This window comes from Pipistrellus kuhlii, unplaced genomic scaffold, assembly GCF_014108245.1.
Source record: "Pipistrellus kuhlii isolate mPipKuh1 unplaced genomic scaffold, mPipKuh1.p scaffold_m20_p_1, whole genome shotgun sequence".
Lineage (NCBI taxonomy): Eukaryota > Metazoa > Chordata > Mammalia > Chiroptera > Vespertilionidae > Pipistrellus > Pipistrellus kuhlii.
In genome coordinates, this window is record NW_023425404.1 from 132,406,779 (window position 1) to 132,420,875 (window position 14,097).

General features: G+C 40.0%; 1 protein-coding gene across 2 annotated transcripts in view; it reads right to left on the bottom strand.

The window, feature by feature from the left end:
- ARHGEF38 (Rho guanine nucleotide exchange factor 38) overlaps window positions 1-14,097 on the bottom strand; it is a 120,756-nt gene that overhangs the window by 12,321 nt on the left and 94,338 nt on the right. For both annotated transcript variants that reach the window (XR_004982935.2, XM_036409823.2), the window contains exons 6-9: window positions 12,644-12,843; window positions 7,701-7,834; window positions 2,836-2,940; window positions 404-526 (exon numbers count right to left, since the gene is read on the bottom strand). Coding sequence is in view for 1 of the 2 variants with exons in the window: in XM_036409823.2 (XP_036265716.1) it covers window positions 404-526; window positions 2,836-2,940; window positions 7,701-7,834; window positions 12,644-12,843 (562 nt within the window). In the remaining variant the exon portion in view is untranslated. The remainder of the gene's footprint in view (window positions 1-403; window positions 527-2,835; window positions 2,941-7,700; window positions 7,835-12,643; window positions 12,844-14,097) is intronic.

The following is a 14,097-nucleotide window of genomic DNA, read 5'->3' on the forward strand; positions in this document are numbered from 1 at the left end:
TACTTTTGAGCCTACAGTAGGTTAATAAAAGTCACATTTTCAGAGATTGTCTTCACACCCATCTGGGTAAGGATTCTAAGAAAATCGCAACTTTCTAACTTCATAAATCCTTTCTGTAGCACATGCACTCTTGAACTAAATGTTGATTTTAGTTGCTCAGACACTTACTACCCCTAGAAACATAGTCTGGGACGCTCTTAAGTTTTGGTTATAGTGAAATCTACACTATTCCATTTAAAAATATTTAATAATAAAAAAATATCCCATTTAAGATCTACTGATTTTGACATTAGTATTTGCTTTAGTGCATGTTTTATTTTTAACCAGAAAAAAATAAGTGAAAATCAGCTTCTCTCTTAACCTTACTATTAATTGCATTTACCTATGAAGATAAATAACTTACAAAGTCATCACAGGGATATGGGGCATTCCCTGGGGCCTCTGGCTGCACCCCCTCTTCCTCATCCTTGGTGCATGAAATCTCCTGGAGCTGCAGCACACTCTGCAGGGCAAAGTGCATGGCATCCTGGAACCCAGAGCAAAGGCACACAGAGGGCAAAGTTCCAACGTTAGTACAACGACACTCTTCCCAAATGGGCACTTCATCAGCATCGCCCTCCATTCCCACCGAGAGGTAAGAAGGAAAAAATAGAAAAAGAATTCATCATGAATACTTCGTACAAGGAGGTCACCTGTAGCAAACTATTTCCTCACTTGCTCCCCTCTTACTTTCTCTTACTGCTCTTGATGATACCCTCTTTTATTAAGAATCCATCTATTTGTTGTTGTTGTTGTTGTTTATGTTAATTCTCACCTGAGGAAATTTTCCCATCGATTATTAAAGATTGTGGGAGGGGTGGGGGAGAGAAAGAGACACATTGAATGGGTGCCTCCTGCACAATCCCCAACCAGGGATGGGAATGGAACCTGCAACCAAGATACATGTTCTTGACTGGAATTAAATTCAGGACTCTTTGGTCTGTGGGCTGATGCTCTATCCACTGAGCCAAACTGGCTAGGACAAGAGTCCATCTTAAATTCTCTCACTGGCAATTCTTCATTCAATTCTTATAGATCTCTTATTTTAAAAATCACTTCTTTTATATTTGTCTTCCATTTTCCTTAGTGAATGTAATGCTCTCTTTAAATGAAGATGTTCACATTTCTGTTGAATCAATTAGTGGAAACAGAAGACTTTCCTCTGTTCCCAAGAGGCATTTACTCCTATATCAAGGGGCAGGGTTCCCACTGCCCTTTTACAACTAAGTTTTGGGTTTCATTTTCCCAAATGGCAGCGCTTTAGGAAAAGATGAGCAAATCTTGCCAAAACCGGTTTGGCTCAGCAGATAAAGCGTAGGCCTGCGGACTGAGGGTTCCCAGTTTCGATTCCGGTCAAGGGCATGTGCACTGGTTGTGGGCACATGTTCGGGGGGGGGGGGGGGAGTGCAAGAGGCAGCTGATCGATGTTTCTCTCTCATCGATGTTTCTAATTCTTTATTCCTCTCTCTTCCTCTCTGTAAAAAATCAATAATATATATATATATATATATATATATATATATATATATATATATATATTTTTTTTTTTTAAAGATAAGCAAACCTAATTGTAAAATCAGGCTTTGCATCAGTCAATAAAGAAAGAAAGAATGTGGCTTGCTGCTTACATAGCACAGAACCTTGTCACCAAATCATTGTGCCTGAGAATCCTCTGTTGTGATAACTTACCTAAGTATTCATCTGCCTCTAAAAACTGGAAAATGGGAAGGGGACTATTGAACTGATATACATGTAATTCTAACTCTCTCTGTTTCATCGTCATGACCCTGGTCAGGATGCTGTTAAGGACACTATCTTCTTTATGAGATCCATCAGAACAAACTCCGGCCTGGTCTTCCTACTGGATATAATTATCCTGTTCTCCAACTGGTTTGTTTAAGTCTGATTCTCAACAAGGGAACCACAACCTCATAGGGGACTAGAAATCTGCGGGGGTATTTTTGTCTTTTACAGAGTATTTGTATATTTTAATTTGAGTTATTTTGTTAGAATTTCTTTTCACTCATATTGATTTTCTTTTAGGTATGACTACCTACCAAAGGTTGAATTTCTTTCAGAGCTGTAAAGGGCACATTGTGAAAGCCTGGATGTGAAATTTATACAGGGCTCAGTTTGCTTTATGATTGTGTGATCACATGTCTTTTTGGAGGGTCAGCTGCTGGGTAGCAACCGCTAAATGTGAGACCCACCTGTGAGTTTTGTGGGTTTTTGAAATGGCCTTTCTGTTATGCACTTTTTACTTTAAACCTTCTCTTCTAATTTCATTTTATGTGCCTCTTTGGTTTTCTTTCACTTCTATTCTTAAATTTGTAAATATGTGTCTCCAGTCCTCTCCTAGGTTTGCATGCCCTTGTTGAAAATCAGACTTAAACCAACTAGAATACAGTCTAGTTACATTCAGTAGAAAGGCCAGTCAGGAGTTTATTTAGTCTAACAACATAAACAAAGAACATTGGTGCCTTGTCCAAAATGTTGCATTAGTGAGCTCATCTCCAGGGTAAAGAAAGCCTGTTGCTGACCAGCACCATGTGGCCATCGGGTGAGCAAATGTCCCAAAATCTGGCGAGATGGATGGGGGAAAGATTGGGCAGGCGAGGGAACAAAGAACAAAGCCACAGCCTTTTTACTGGCTTCCTTCACCAGTAGTTTGCCACACCCCAAAATGGATACAGTAGGTGTCATTGTATAATGAATGCACAGTGGATTTATTCTTCAGAATCACCACGGACATCGGTATCTGCTGGTAGAATCATGGAAGAGTCGTGTCTCCCTTACCTGAATGTGTTGAAGACAGAAGGAAATGTTCTTCACACAGTGCCTCGCGGTCTTTTCTAAAGATCTAAATAGCTTTTCTTCTCTATTAAATGTGCTGTCTTTCACCTAAAATATAGAGGAGATTATTTTTTATAACTCAAATGAATCTGGTGTTTAAAGAAAAATATCACATGCCGTATCGGCCAGCACATTACAGGAAACTCCCGGCTGCGATGAAAACCTCTGGTAAGCTGCTGACTGCCTCTAACACAGCTCTCTCTGCAGACTGGCACAGGGCACAGCTGATGTGCAGCGAAGCCACAGGGCACAGCTTCTCCTGCCGTTCAGTTTTCACTTGACCTGCTACTGTTGCTGTGACACAGGAAGCATCTTGCACAGCTTCACCTATGTCATAGCAGCGGTGGGAGGTCAAATGTTTCTCTGCTGCTGTTAATGTATTATGTATGTGCCCTTCAATTATATTTGTGAGCTTATAACATAATAAAAATAATTCGGTCTGCTGCCTGGAATTTCTTGTTTTGCTGTTATGTATGACACATTCCAATTTATTTCATGGTGGTCATTTAGAAAATATTCTTAGGTTCTTGGCTAAAGAAATGTGATAGTTCTTTATCAACTCAGATTTGAAAGATGATATATAATCTTAGCAAAACTAGCCCTCTTCTAAGAGAACTCAGCAGTTAAGGCCCTGGTCACATGTATCCAGTCATTTTTGTTATCTTACATGTTAAGCATTCAGAAAAAAAAATATGTTTTTTATATACTTGTAACAGTTTCTAGGAATGCACACTTATTACTGCTCTTAATGGTGAGAAGAGTTTCTTGGCAATCAATTGGCTAGAACCAGCCTCGTGTTGGCAAATCTGTGTGAACAGCAAATGTTTCATAGTCTGTTGTGTGTGTGCTTCAGCGTGGGACTGGCTAAATCCGTTCATACATTTGTTCATTTAAAATTATTGACCTTAGAATGGAATACATAAAAAATGATGACATTTTTATTTTTAACCGCCTTAATAATGCTCATCTAAAAGACTTTTGCTTAAATGGGCAGCATAGCTCTTTGTAATCCACACAAAATTTAATTCTTTGCCTTAGGATTTCTACACTCTACCCCAATTCAATGCATATAATAGGTGGTGGTAGATTGTTTTTAAAATGCAGTTTTAAAAAACTCATCCCCAGCTAGTTTGTTCAGTATATCTTGGGTGGTGCCCAGATGGTTTATAAAATAAGAGGGTTAAGGATCACACTATGACAAATATGGCCCATTTCTCCTTCTCTGTAGTCAAAACAGGCTGCTTTGTTTTGCTGGAACATGCTGCTGTCTCTTTTGTGCTAGAAAAATTCTGTTTGTTAAAAATTCAGTTGTCACCCTTCTACAAATGCTCCCTATCATTTCCATGCTCTCCACTGAGAAAATGAACTACTCCCTCGTTTGTGTTCCCACAAAATTAGGCAATCATTTAAGCTATTCTCTCCAGTGAAGCATCACAGGTATTTTGTCTTAATAATAATAACAGCTAACATTTATTAATCACTATGTTCCAGACACTGTGCTAGACCCTGTCATCCATTTGCTTTTTTTAATTCTATGGGCAGGTGCCACGATTATTCCCATTTTGGAAAAGAAACAGGTTTCCGGAGGAATGGCAGAGATGATTGACGTTTTCCCTGTCATCCACTTACTGATGGAATCGGCACCTCTAGTTAAAGGTACACACCTGGCTGCCCTGCCAGTGCCTACCCTCCCCAGATTCCCAGATTCCCTCGCAGCTGGCTCTGTCCTTGGAACTGGATTTTCATATATAGGACGTGAGTGAAAATGATGTGTCTCATTTCTGAATCTTGACCTTAGAACATCATCCTTGGGGCTTGAATGAAGCCCTGGCTGTATCCCAGCTTCAACCAAGAAGATGAAGACAATATGTTTAGAAGACAGCAATGCACACCATTGGGGAGAACTGGGTTCTGAAGCATCTCAGGCAGAAGAGCCCATGAGGACCATCACTCAGGACTGTTACAAGAGGGAGACATAATGATGGGCTGGCTAAAGCTTATGTTTTGGAATCTCTTGGTGACAGAAGTATGGCCTTTACGCTAATTAACACAGGGAGTTAAAGAAGCTTGAAATGTTAATGGTAGGACCAGGATTCAAAGCTAAGTGGTTTGAGATCAGAACCTCTTTGTATTCCCAGTCTCTCATACAGAGCCTGGCACCTAAGAGTTCAATACATGTATAATGAATTGAATAGAATCTTCCTCTTGGGTAATAGTTTTATATCCTAACTCCGCCAAATATTTCCCCTGAGCTGCTGACAAGTGCAGAATGGGCTGATTTGAGATTTATCTCTTCCTCAGTCCAGCCCATGCAGCTGATTTTCTGATTAACAGTAAAATGCTTCATTGCTGACAGGACATCCTCTCAAAAGATTAAGGGGAAAATCTAATTAATATCCCTCCAGGCCACTTTCATGACAAAGCACGTTTAGCTCATGATTGAAAACTATCAGAAGCTGATGATAAATATGTTAAGGAATATAACAGCGTCTACAAAAGCCTGCCCAGAATGAAGCCGGGCCTATTGTTCCTCAGTGGAATTATCTTAAATCAGAAGCAACATGTCAAAGGGTAAGGGAGGGTTGCTTGCACATATTTCCACATGCCTATGGAGGCTACCATCTCTTCTCACATGAATTCTCAGTTCAATTTTATGGCTGTTCCAGTGAGAACATGAAGATGTAAGCAGAAGGATAAATGAGCCATGTGTCCCCAGAAAGTCCATATTTGATACAGTATGGGAAAGTCATCACAGCCGGAGGAGGAGATAAGAACAAGGCGATCGGACAAAGTCATTTATTCACCAGTCCTTGAGAAGGGGTCACCCCAGACATGCAGGGTTACTAGGCTTGCGTAGGTGGCAAGAAGAAGCAAAGAGACAGTCTAAGCCAGAGTCTTTATTGGAGTTTTTGTGGGGAAACCTGAAGGACACACTGGGCAGAGTAAGCAGTTTGAATAATTGCCCTGGGCTTGAGGCTATCCAGGTTGTCTCTGATTGCTTTGTACCTGGCCCTGGTGTCAGGGCAGAGGAATATTGGTGTGTGAGTGGGATAGGGAGGTGGTGGGGGCTATGGACCCTGGATTGGTTGGTTTGCAAAGGAAAGAAGTGATCCCCACGGAGCCCTCGGCCATCTCTAAAAACAGGCGAGTCCTGGGTTGGGCTTGCTCCTCTGCTAACAAGCTTCTTAAACATGTCAAAGCATCAAAAAATATAGGAAGTAAAAGACCTGATTAATACACCATGCAGATAGGGCTTTATATCTGTGAGGCAAGTGAGAAGTCTGAGCATTGAAAAAGGTAAATAACAACACATGATATTGTATTTTATAACAAATAATGATATAAAATGATGATGTTGGTGGTGATGATGATGATGCCAGTATTTACTCAGGGCTTCCCCACTGCGTTAGGCAGTTTCTTTCTATGCATCATTTCACTTAATCCTCACAACCACTCTTTGTGTGAGGTCCTAGTATAATTCCCCAATTTACAGATGGTTACACTGAATTTCAGTTATTTGCCCAAAGACAAATATTAGATGACAGAGGTAAGGTTCAAACCCAGGTATGGACGATTTCAAAGATTTTGTTCTTAATTCCTGCCCGGTGCTACCTCCTGCGATACGAACAGGGCCACAACCGGGATTCACTCAGTGTGTTAGTCAGGTTTTCAGAAGAGGAAGAGACCACTTCTAGCTCAGTGGTTGGAGAGCTACTGAGACCATGGAAAACAGAGAAAAGAAGAACACAGCTGCTAGTGAGCGGGTCAGACAAGAGAAGCCACCTAAAACCAATGCTGAGCCACCATCTGCTGGCCTCTCGTTAAAATTAAAACCTTTAGTTAGAAAGGTTAACATATTAATAATAAGAGATGAAGTCATGCAAGTGAGAAGGAAAATAAAAAGTACTATATAGTATCTAAAGAACTTTCCTGCCCACTTTTTGTTAGAAGTCCACTCACTGTATTACCACCTCCAGGCCATGAACTTACTATTTTGCGAATCTTGAAATTGTCCCATGGATCATACACTTCAGGGTGATTTCCCTTCAAAACACTTGGAGTCTCTGTAAAAACACAGACTTCTCCGGGGGACCCTTGAACCAGGTGGAGCCCCGGAATCTTGGAGCAAGCTCCCCCGCTCATTCTGTGCACATCAGTGTTTGAGAGCCTTTGCCACTTCATCTATAGGTATTAGGGGTCGAGGTGAACAAGGTGCAAGTCAGGCTAAACAGCTGACACAAAACAGTAGCCTAGCAATAGAATGTGCACCTGGGAGCGGGGAGGGCAAGAGGAAGGAGACAAATGGCAGGGAAATATGGCACTAAGCACTGTTTGCTCCAGGTGAAATGAAGAGAAATTGAATATCAAGGGAGCCCTAGAGGCAAGTGAGATTTTAAAAAAGCAGAAACAAGACAGGATGAAAGGAGGGCATTGCCTTGGGTGACATCATGTGCGGGGTGATGGCGAGGGTCAGGACTCCTGGGCAGCCCTGGCTGAGCTCTGTCCGTATGTCCTTATCTCTGCTTTGCCTGCTTCTGAGCGGAAGTACCACAGTAGGATAGTGTCAAACCCACCCTCACTCCGAGAGAGAGAGAGAGAGAGAGAGAGAGAGAGAGAGAGAGAGAGAGAGAGAGAGAGAGAGAAGGGGAGAGAGAGAGAGAGAGGAGAGGAACAGCATAACAACCTTGGGCAATTACCTTGATTCTCAGTGTTCTAGAAACAGCTGTGAACCAACAAGACAAAACCTCACAGAAATACCAGCGTTCATGTTCCCAGGAAAAGGTATGTGGCCCAAGAAGAAAAATTACCTGTGATTCTCCTCTGGTCAGAATCTTGAGATAATTTGTCACTCTCTTTGATTTCTTGCTAATTGAGTGAATACTTAGTTTCGACAACTTATCTTTAAGTGATTCCTCCTCATCATTCTTCTTGTATTTTAAAACTAAAACAAAAGAATGACATATCTGGGCCTGTGCAGCATAGAAAGCGTGTTTCACCCAAGCATTCAAGATCGACATTTACGTTTAAGATAAAAATCCACATGATGGTTGGCTCTCTGTAGCAGATGCCAGAGGCTCCATCCCCACTGTCCAATCATAATTGCAGCTGCCCACCTCCGCATCCTTCAAAACTGCTGTCCTAGAGTGTGAGCCTCTGAAGCCCAGGTTCACTTACCTCCCACATTAAAAGTAACCCAGATACTGAAATAAAGCTCTTCCTCTCTTATCAGATAATACATTTACCCTCTGGGGTCTCCAGATTGAAGCATCAGGACCTCACTAATGAAAAGACAGCCAACCCAAGGAGTCCTCAGGTCCTAGGGTAGCTTTCTACTAGCAGACAGTTTTGGGGTAAATTGAGTCACCTCTCTGAGCTTTACTTTTTATTTTATTTTATTGACAATTTTAGAGTGAGAGGAAGAGGGGAGAGAGTAAAATGAAAGATAGAGAGAGGAAGAGGAGAGAGAGAGAGAGAGAGAGAGAGAGAGAGCGAGAGAGAGAGAGAGAGAGAGAGAGAGAGAGAGAGAGAGAAAACATAGTTCAGTTGCCTCCTGTATGAACCCTGACCCAGGGTAGAACCAGAAACCTAGGTATGTACCATGATTGGGAATTGAACTTGAAACAATTTGTTATACTGGTAGCTGATGCTTCAACCAACTGAGCTTTACTTTAAAAAAAAATTTAATATATGCTTTTATTGATTCAGAGAGGAAGGGGAGGAAGGGAGAGGGAGAGAGAGAGAGATAGAAACATCAATTATGAGAGAGAATCATTGAGTGTCTGCCTCCTACACAGCCCTCCTCCCCATTCCCCACCATGAACTGAGCCAGCAACTTGTTCATGTGCCCTGACTGGGAATCAAACTGTGACCTGGTTCACAGGTAGACACTCAACCACGAGTCATGCTGGTTGGGCTGTTTTACTTTTTTATCTTTAAAATCATTTCTACTTCTCATACTGTTCAAATGTTAAGTATTCCTAAAATTCCTGTTTGGTAAGGGTGTGGAGAGATGGGCAATATCATATACTGTTGCTGAGGATTAAACTAACACAGTTTCAGTATAGAACAATTTGGCAGAATCTTATAAAAATTAAAATATTCATAGACTATAACCATGCTTTTCATAAGCATACAAAGTTTGGTTTACTACAGCATTTTTTTTTTCTAATAGTGAAATGTTGGAAACAATCTAAAAGTTTATCTAGGACCTAGAGGAATAGTTTAATAAATTATGACATGCTCGTAAGTGGAATACTATGGAACCATTAAAAGGAAGGCCACATTGCTGAAACTGGTTTGGCTCGGTGGATAGAGCGGTCGCCCTGTGGACTGAAAGGTCCCAGGTTCTATTCCGGTCAAGGGCATATACCTTGGTTGTGGGCAACCAAGTGGAAGGTGTGCAAGAGGCAGCTGATCGATGTTTCTAACTCTCTATCCCTCTCTCTTCCTCTCTGAAAAAAAGTCAATTATATATATATATATATATATATATATATATATATATATATATATATATATTTTTTTTTTTTTAAGGCCACATTAACTGGAAGAATGTTCATGACATATGATTACGTTTTTTAAGAACCCAGAAAATTGTGGTATTATACATGTTGCAGGAAGGTAAGGAAAAGAAAGAGAGAGAGTAAGAAGAAAGCGAATAGAAAAAAAGATAGAAAGTCTGAAGCAAACTTGATTAAAACCTATGCAAATTAGAATCATGGGAGAGGAAAAGCTTTTCTCTTTAAAACTTTAAAATATTTTAAGCAAACATAAAAGAGAAAATAATAATACAACAGCTATTATCTCTGTCTCTGAGCTTTGTCAAATCCTAATATTGCCTTGTTTCAATCTTTTAACTAAAAAAGAAATTACCTAACGGGTGAAGTTTCTCTGAACCCCATCTTTAATCCCTGCAGGAATTGTGATCTTTAAGAGTGGGTTTATGGCCGAAACCGGTTTGGCTCAGTGGATGGAGTGATGGCCTGCAGACTGAAGGGTCCTGGGTTCGATTCTGGTCAAAGGCAAATGCCCATGTTGTGGGCTCGATCCCCATTGGGGTGTGTGCAGGAGGCAGCTGATCTGTGATTCTCATCATTGATGTTTCTATCTCTCTCTCCCTCTCCCTTCCTCTCTGAAATCAATAAAAATATATTTTAAAAAAGAGAAAATGGGTTTATTATATCTGTGTCAATTTTATGCTTTCATTGTGTGTTTGTAGTCATACAATTCATAGTATTCTTTTGCATGTCAATCTTTATTAAAATGGTACCAAACTGCATACATTATTCTGTCACTTTTTTAAAAAAATACCATTTTTTTAATTTATCCAATTGATTTTTATAATTTATATTCTCTTGATATCACAGTGTATAATACATAGTTTATCCATAATCTGAATAAATATGTAAGGCATTTCCTTCTCTTTTTTTTATGTATTTGCTATTATGAACAATGCTAGTTACTTATGGGCAAGAGTTTCTCAAATATAAAAATTGATTTTTTGGGTCTTGGGTGTGTGAATCTTCAACTTCACTAGAAATTATCAAATTGACCTCCAAAGTGGTGATTTCAATTTACATTCTCACCTGCAGAATGAAATTCAGCACTTAAAATTATCCATTAAAAATCTTTTTGCTGCCAAAACCAGTTTGCTCAGTGGATAGAGCATCGCCTGCGGACTCAAGGGTCCCAGGTTCGATTCCGGTCAAGGGCATGTATCTTGGTTGTGGGCACATCTCCAGTCGGGGGGGGGGGGGGTGCAGGAGGCAGCTGGTCAGTGTTTCTCTCTCATCAATGTTCTGGCTCTCTATCCCTCTTCCTTCCTTTCTGTTAAAAAAAAAAAAAAAAAAATATATATATATATATATATATATATATATATATGTATTTAAACTGGCTTTAAGAAATATTTTTGCCAATATTATAGGCTGGAAATAATATCTCATTATTTTAATTTGCATTTCCCTGAGTATTAGTGAAGCTTAGCATTTAAAAATATATTGGTCTTTCTGCCCTAGCCGGTGTTGCTGAGTGGTTAGAGTGTCAGCCTGCAACACTGAAAGTTCACATATTCAATTACAGATCAAGGACACATACCTGAGTTGCAGGTTTGATCCCATCTGGTGGGGAGCTCGTGTAGGAGGCAACTAATCGATGTGAGATGTATTTCTCTCATCGATGTTTCTCTCTCTCCCCTCCCATCCTCCCTTCCACTCTCTCTAAAAATCAACAGAAAAAATATCCTTGGGTGAGGATTAATAATAACAACAACAAAAAATACACAAAAAGACTTTATTGATCTTTCTGTAAAATGCTTATTTTTGTTGTAAACTTTTTTTATTATTGACTTAATATCAATAATAATATATTCTAGATAGTAATCCTGTGGCCATGGGCTGTCTTTTCATTGTGTTTATGGTGTCTTTTTCTCTGCAACTTTCACTTTTTACTCAGTGCCCTTCTTTATAATTTATTAATACAAATACATACCATTTTTGAATTTAAAAATTAGAAAATAAAATAACAAAAATAAGTGGAGTGGTTGGACCAGTTGGCTCCAAAGTCCTACCATTATTTTAAGGTTGAAGTGAGATTTTATGTTAGAAGTACAAAGCCAAAAACAAAAACAAACCGCAGAAAAACTTATGGGAACAAATCCCACTGAGAGAGAACCCACGATCTATCTCAATGCACTACTACAGGGACGGTGTAATTGTGCCTCCTGATTTGAAATCTACATTCTATGTTAGACACTAATTTTACATCTCAGCTAACAAAGAGTTAATAATACTTAGTTGATGTGAGAAAGAAATGCACTTGCTACTTCAGTGGAACCATTATTGCCCCCAAATCTCCCTTCTTTAGTGCCGGAACCAGGTGAGCTGAAGTGTTCGCTGGCGCCCTTCACCTGAATCTGCACCTTACACCTCTGATTGTTGGCCCTACGGTAGCTTCTCACCGCTCTAGCTAGCTGGCTATCCCCGGTCTCCTTCTCACTACACGCACAGACACGGGAGGACTAGAGGCTATGGATGTCTCTAGCCCACAACATGTCATCAGGCATGCAATGGTCACAAGAAGTTAAGTATAGGCCTGTTTGATTTTTCATTTTTTTAAAAAAATATATTTTATTGATTTCTCCCAGAGAGGAAGGGAGAGAGAGAGAGCTAGAAACGTCAATGAGAGTGAAACATGGACCAGCTGCCTCTTGCACACCCCCTACTGGGGATGTGCCCGCAACCAACGTACATGCCCTTGACCGGAATCGAACCTGGGACCCATCAGTCCACAGACCAACGCTCTACCACTGAGCCAAACCGGTTTCGGCCTATTTGATTTTTCAAAAATATGTTTTTATTGATTTCAGAGAGGAAATGATGAGAGAAAAAATATGTTTTTATTGATTTCAGAGAGGAAATGATGAGAGAAAATCATTGATTGGCTGCTCCCTGCACACCACCAACCGGGGATCAAACCTGCAACTCAAGCATGTGCTCTGGCCAGGAATCAAACCAGGGACCTCATGGTTCATAGGCCGATGTTCAACCACTGAACCACAACAGCCAGGCCGATTTTTTTTTTTTTTAATGGTCATTTTTGTGCCGTATGATCTTCTTCTGAACTCAGCTTGCAAGGCGGAGCCACACTCTAATTACTCCCACTGCTCTAACTGCTCAGACATGCTGACTCTCAGAAACAGAAACAGCACGCCAGTGGAGGAGAGCACTGAATTCATCATATGTCTTCTTACCCAAATCTTTCCATCTTTTAAGCTCATTGATGTTCACATTGATGTCTTTCACAGCAGTGAAGGCGTCCTCCAGGGCTCTGAAGTCCGGGTGAGAGGGAGGGGTGGAATTGCGAAGCTCGCACAGTAAGAGGGGGTATTTCGTCACTCGCTGAATTGGTTTGATCAACAAGGAGCTCATGTTAGTTAGGTTCGGTTTGCCTCTACAACAGAGATAAGTAATGTCAGTTTTGCGGACATTGGTTTTATTTTCTCCTTTTAAAGTTTGTGATTTTTTTAAATGTTTAATCCTGAAACTGTCTTTCCTCCCCCACACCATCCATTTGGCTATGTACAACTTCTAAGTGAAAGCAAGAGAAGTGGGTGACTGAAAGATCTTACCACCAAACAAAAACTTAAAAAAAAAAAAATACCACCCACGCAACACAGCATAACCACACAACAAAACAAAAGGTGAGAACATCTATCTGTCCACCAAAAAGGATTCAAAGCATCATTTCCACCCATGTCCCAGTCCCAGGTTTTTGTTAATTACAGGCTTTATGATAATAGTGAGAAGAGAACAATGTCAGAATGCATTTTTCCATGACAACCAAGAAAAATTCTTTTACCAATGGTATTTTTTCTGAATACTAGTGAGGAAAATAAACTCATTATTTTAACATCTAAACAGATGACTTGCCAACTATAGTCAAAAGAAAGTACTGTCTTCTCCCTTCTACCAAATTGAGAAGTTGCCTTTATATTGTTTCAGAGCGTCTATCAGTCCCCAAAGGAGATTTATAAGAAATGCAATAGTTCTCTGAATACTATTAATAGCATCACTGTCACTAACCATGGCTGTCCTACAATGACAGGCTGTGTGAACTTGTTCTTAGACCGCAAATCTTCTAATGGCTACGCAAAAGTGAGCCCTCATGCCTGCCTACAAGCTTGGTCATGTCATCGTCCAAGCCACTGTCATTCGTTTTTCAGCCAGAAAGTAGCAGTTTCTAAAAACCTCGGTGCAAAGAGTCAAATAAAAGGACATTGTAAATGAAACATGGATGAAAATCATACTTTGAGTCCCTTCTGGTGAATAGATATATTTGCTTGCTTTCCCTTCTGTTTGTATTTAGTAGAGAAATACAGACACTGTTTTAAAATACTGATAGGTGGATTTTCCATTCTTCAATTATTATTTTTAAGTACTAATATGGATAGACCACATGACTGCAATAATGAAATAATCTTAAAAAAAAAAAACTAAACAAAATGAGAAAAGTTGCCTCTTAAGAAAAGAACTGAAGTCACCTTAGATACCATCTAATTGAACTCTTCATTTGAATAATTAGAAACTAAGGAACTTTGATTGTCATGTGTATGTGCATAATGTACCTGTGCGCATGTGCACGCACACATACATACACACACACACACACACACACACACACACACACCAGTCACTATCAAATCTT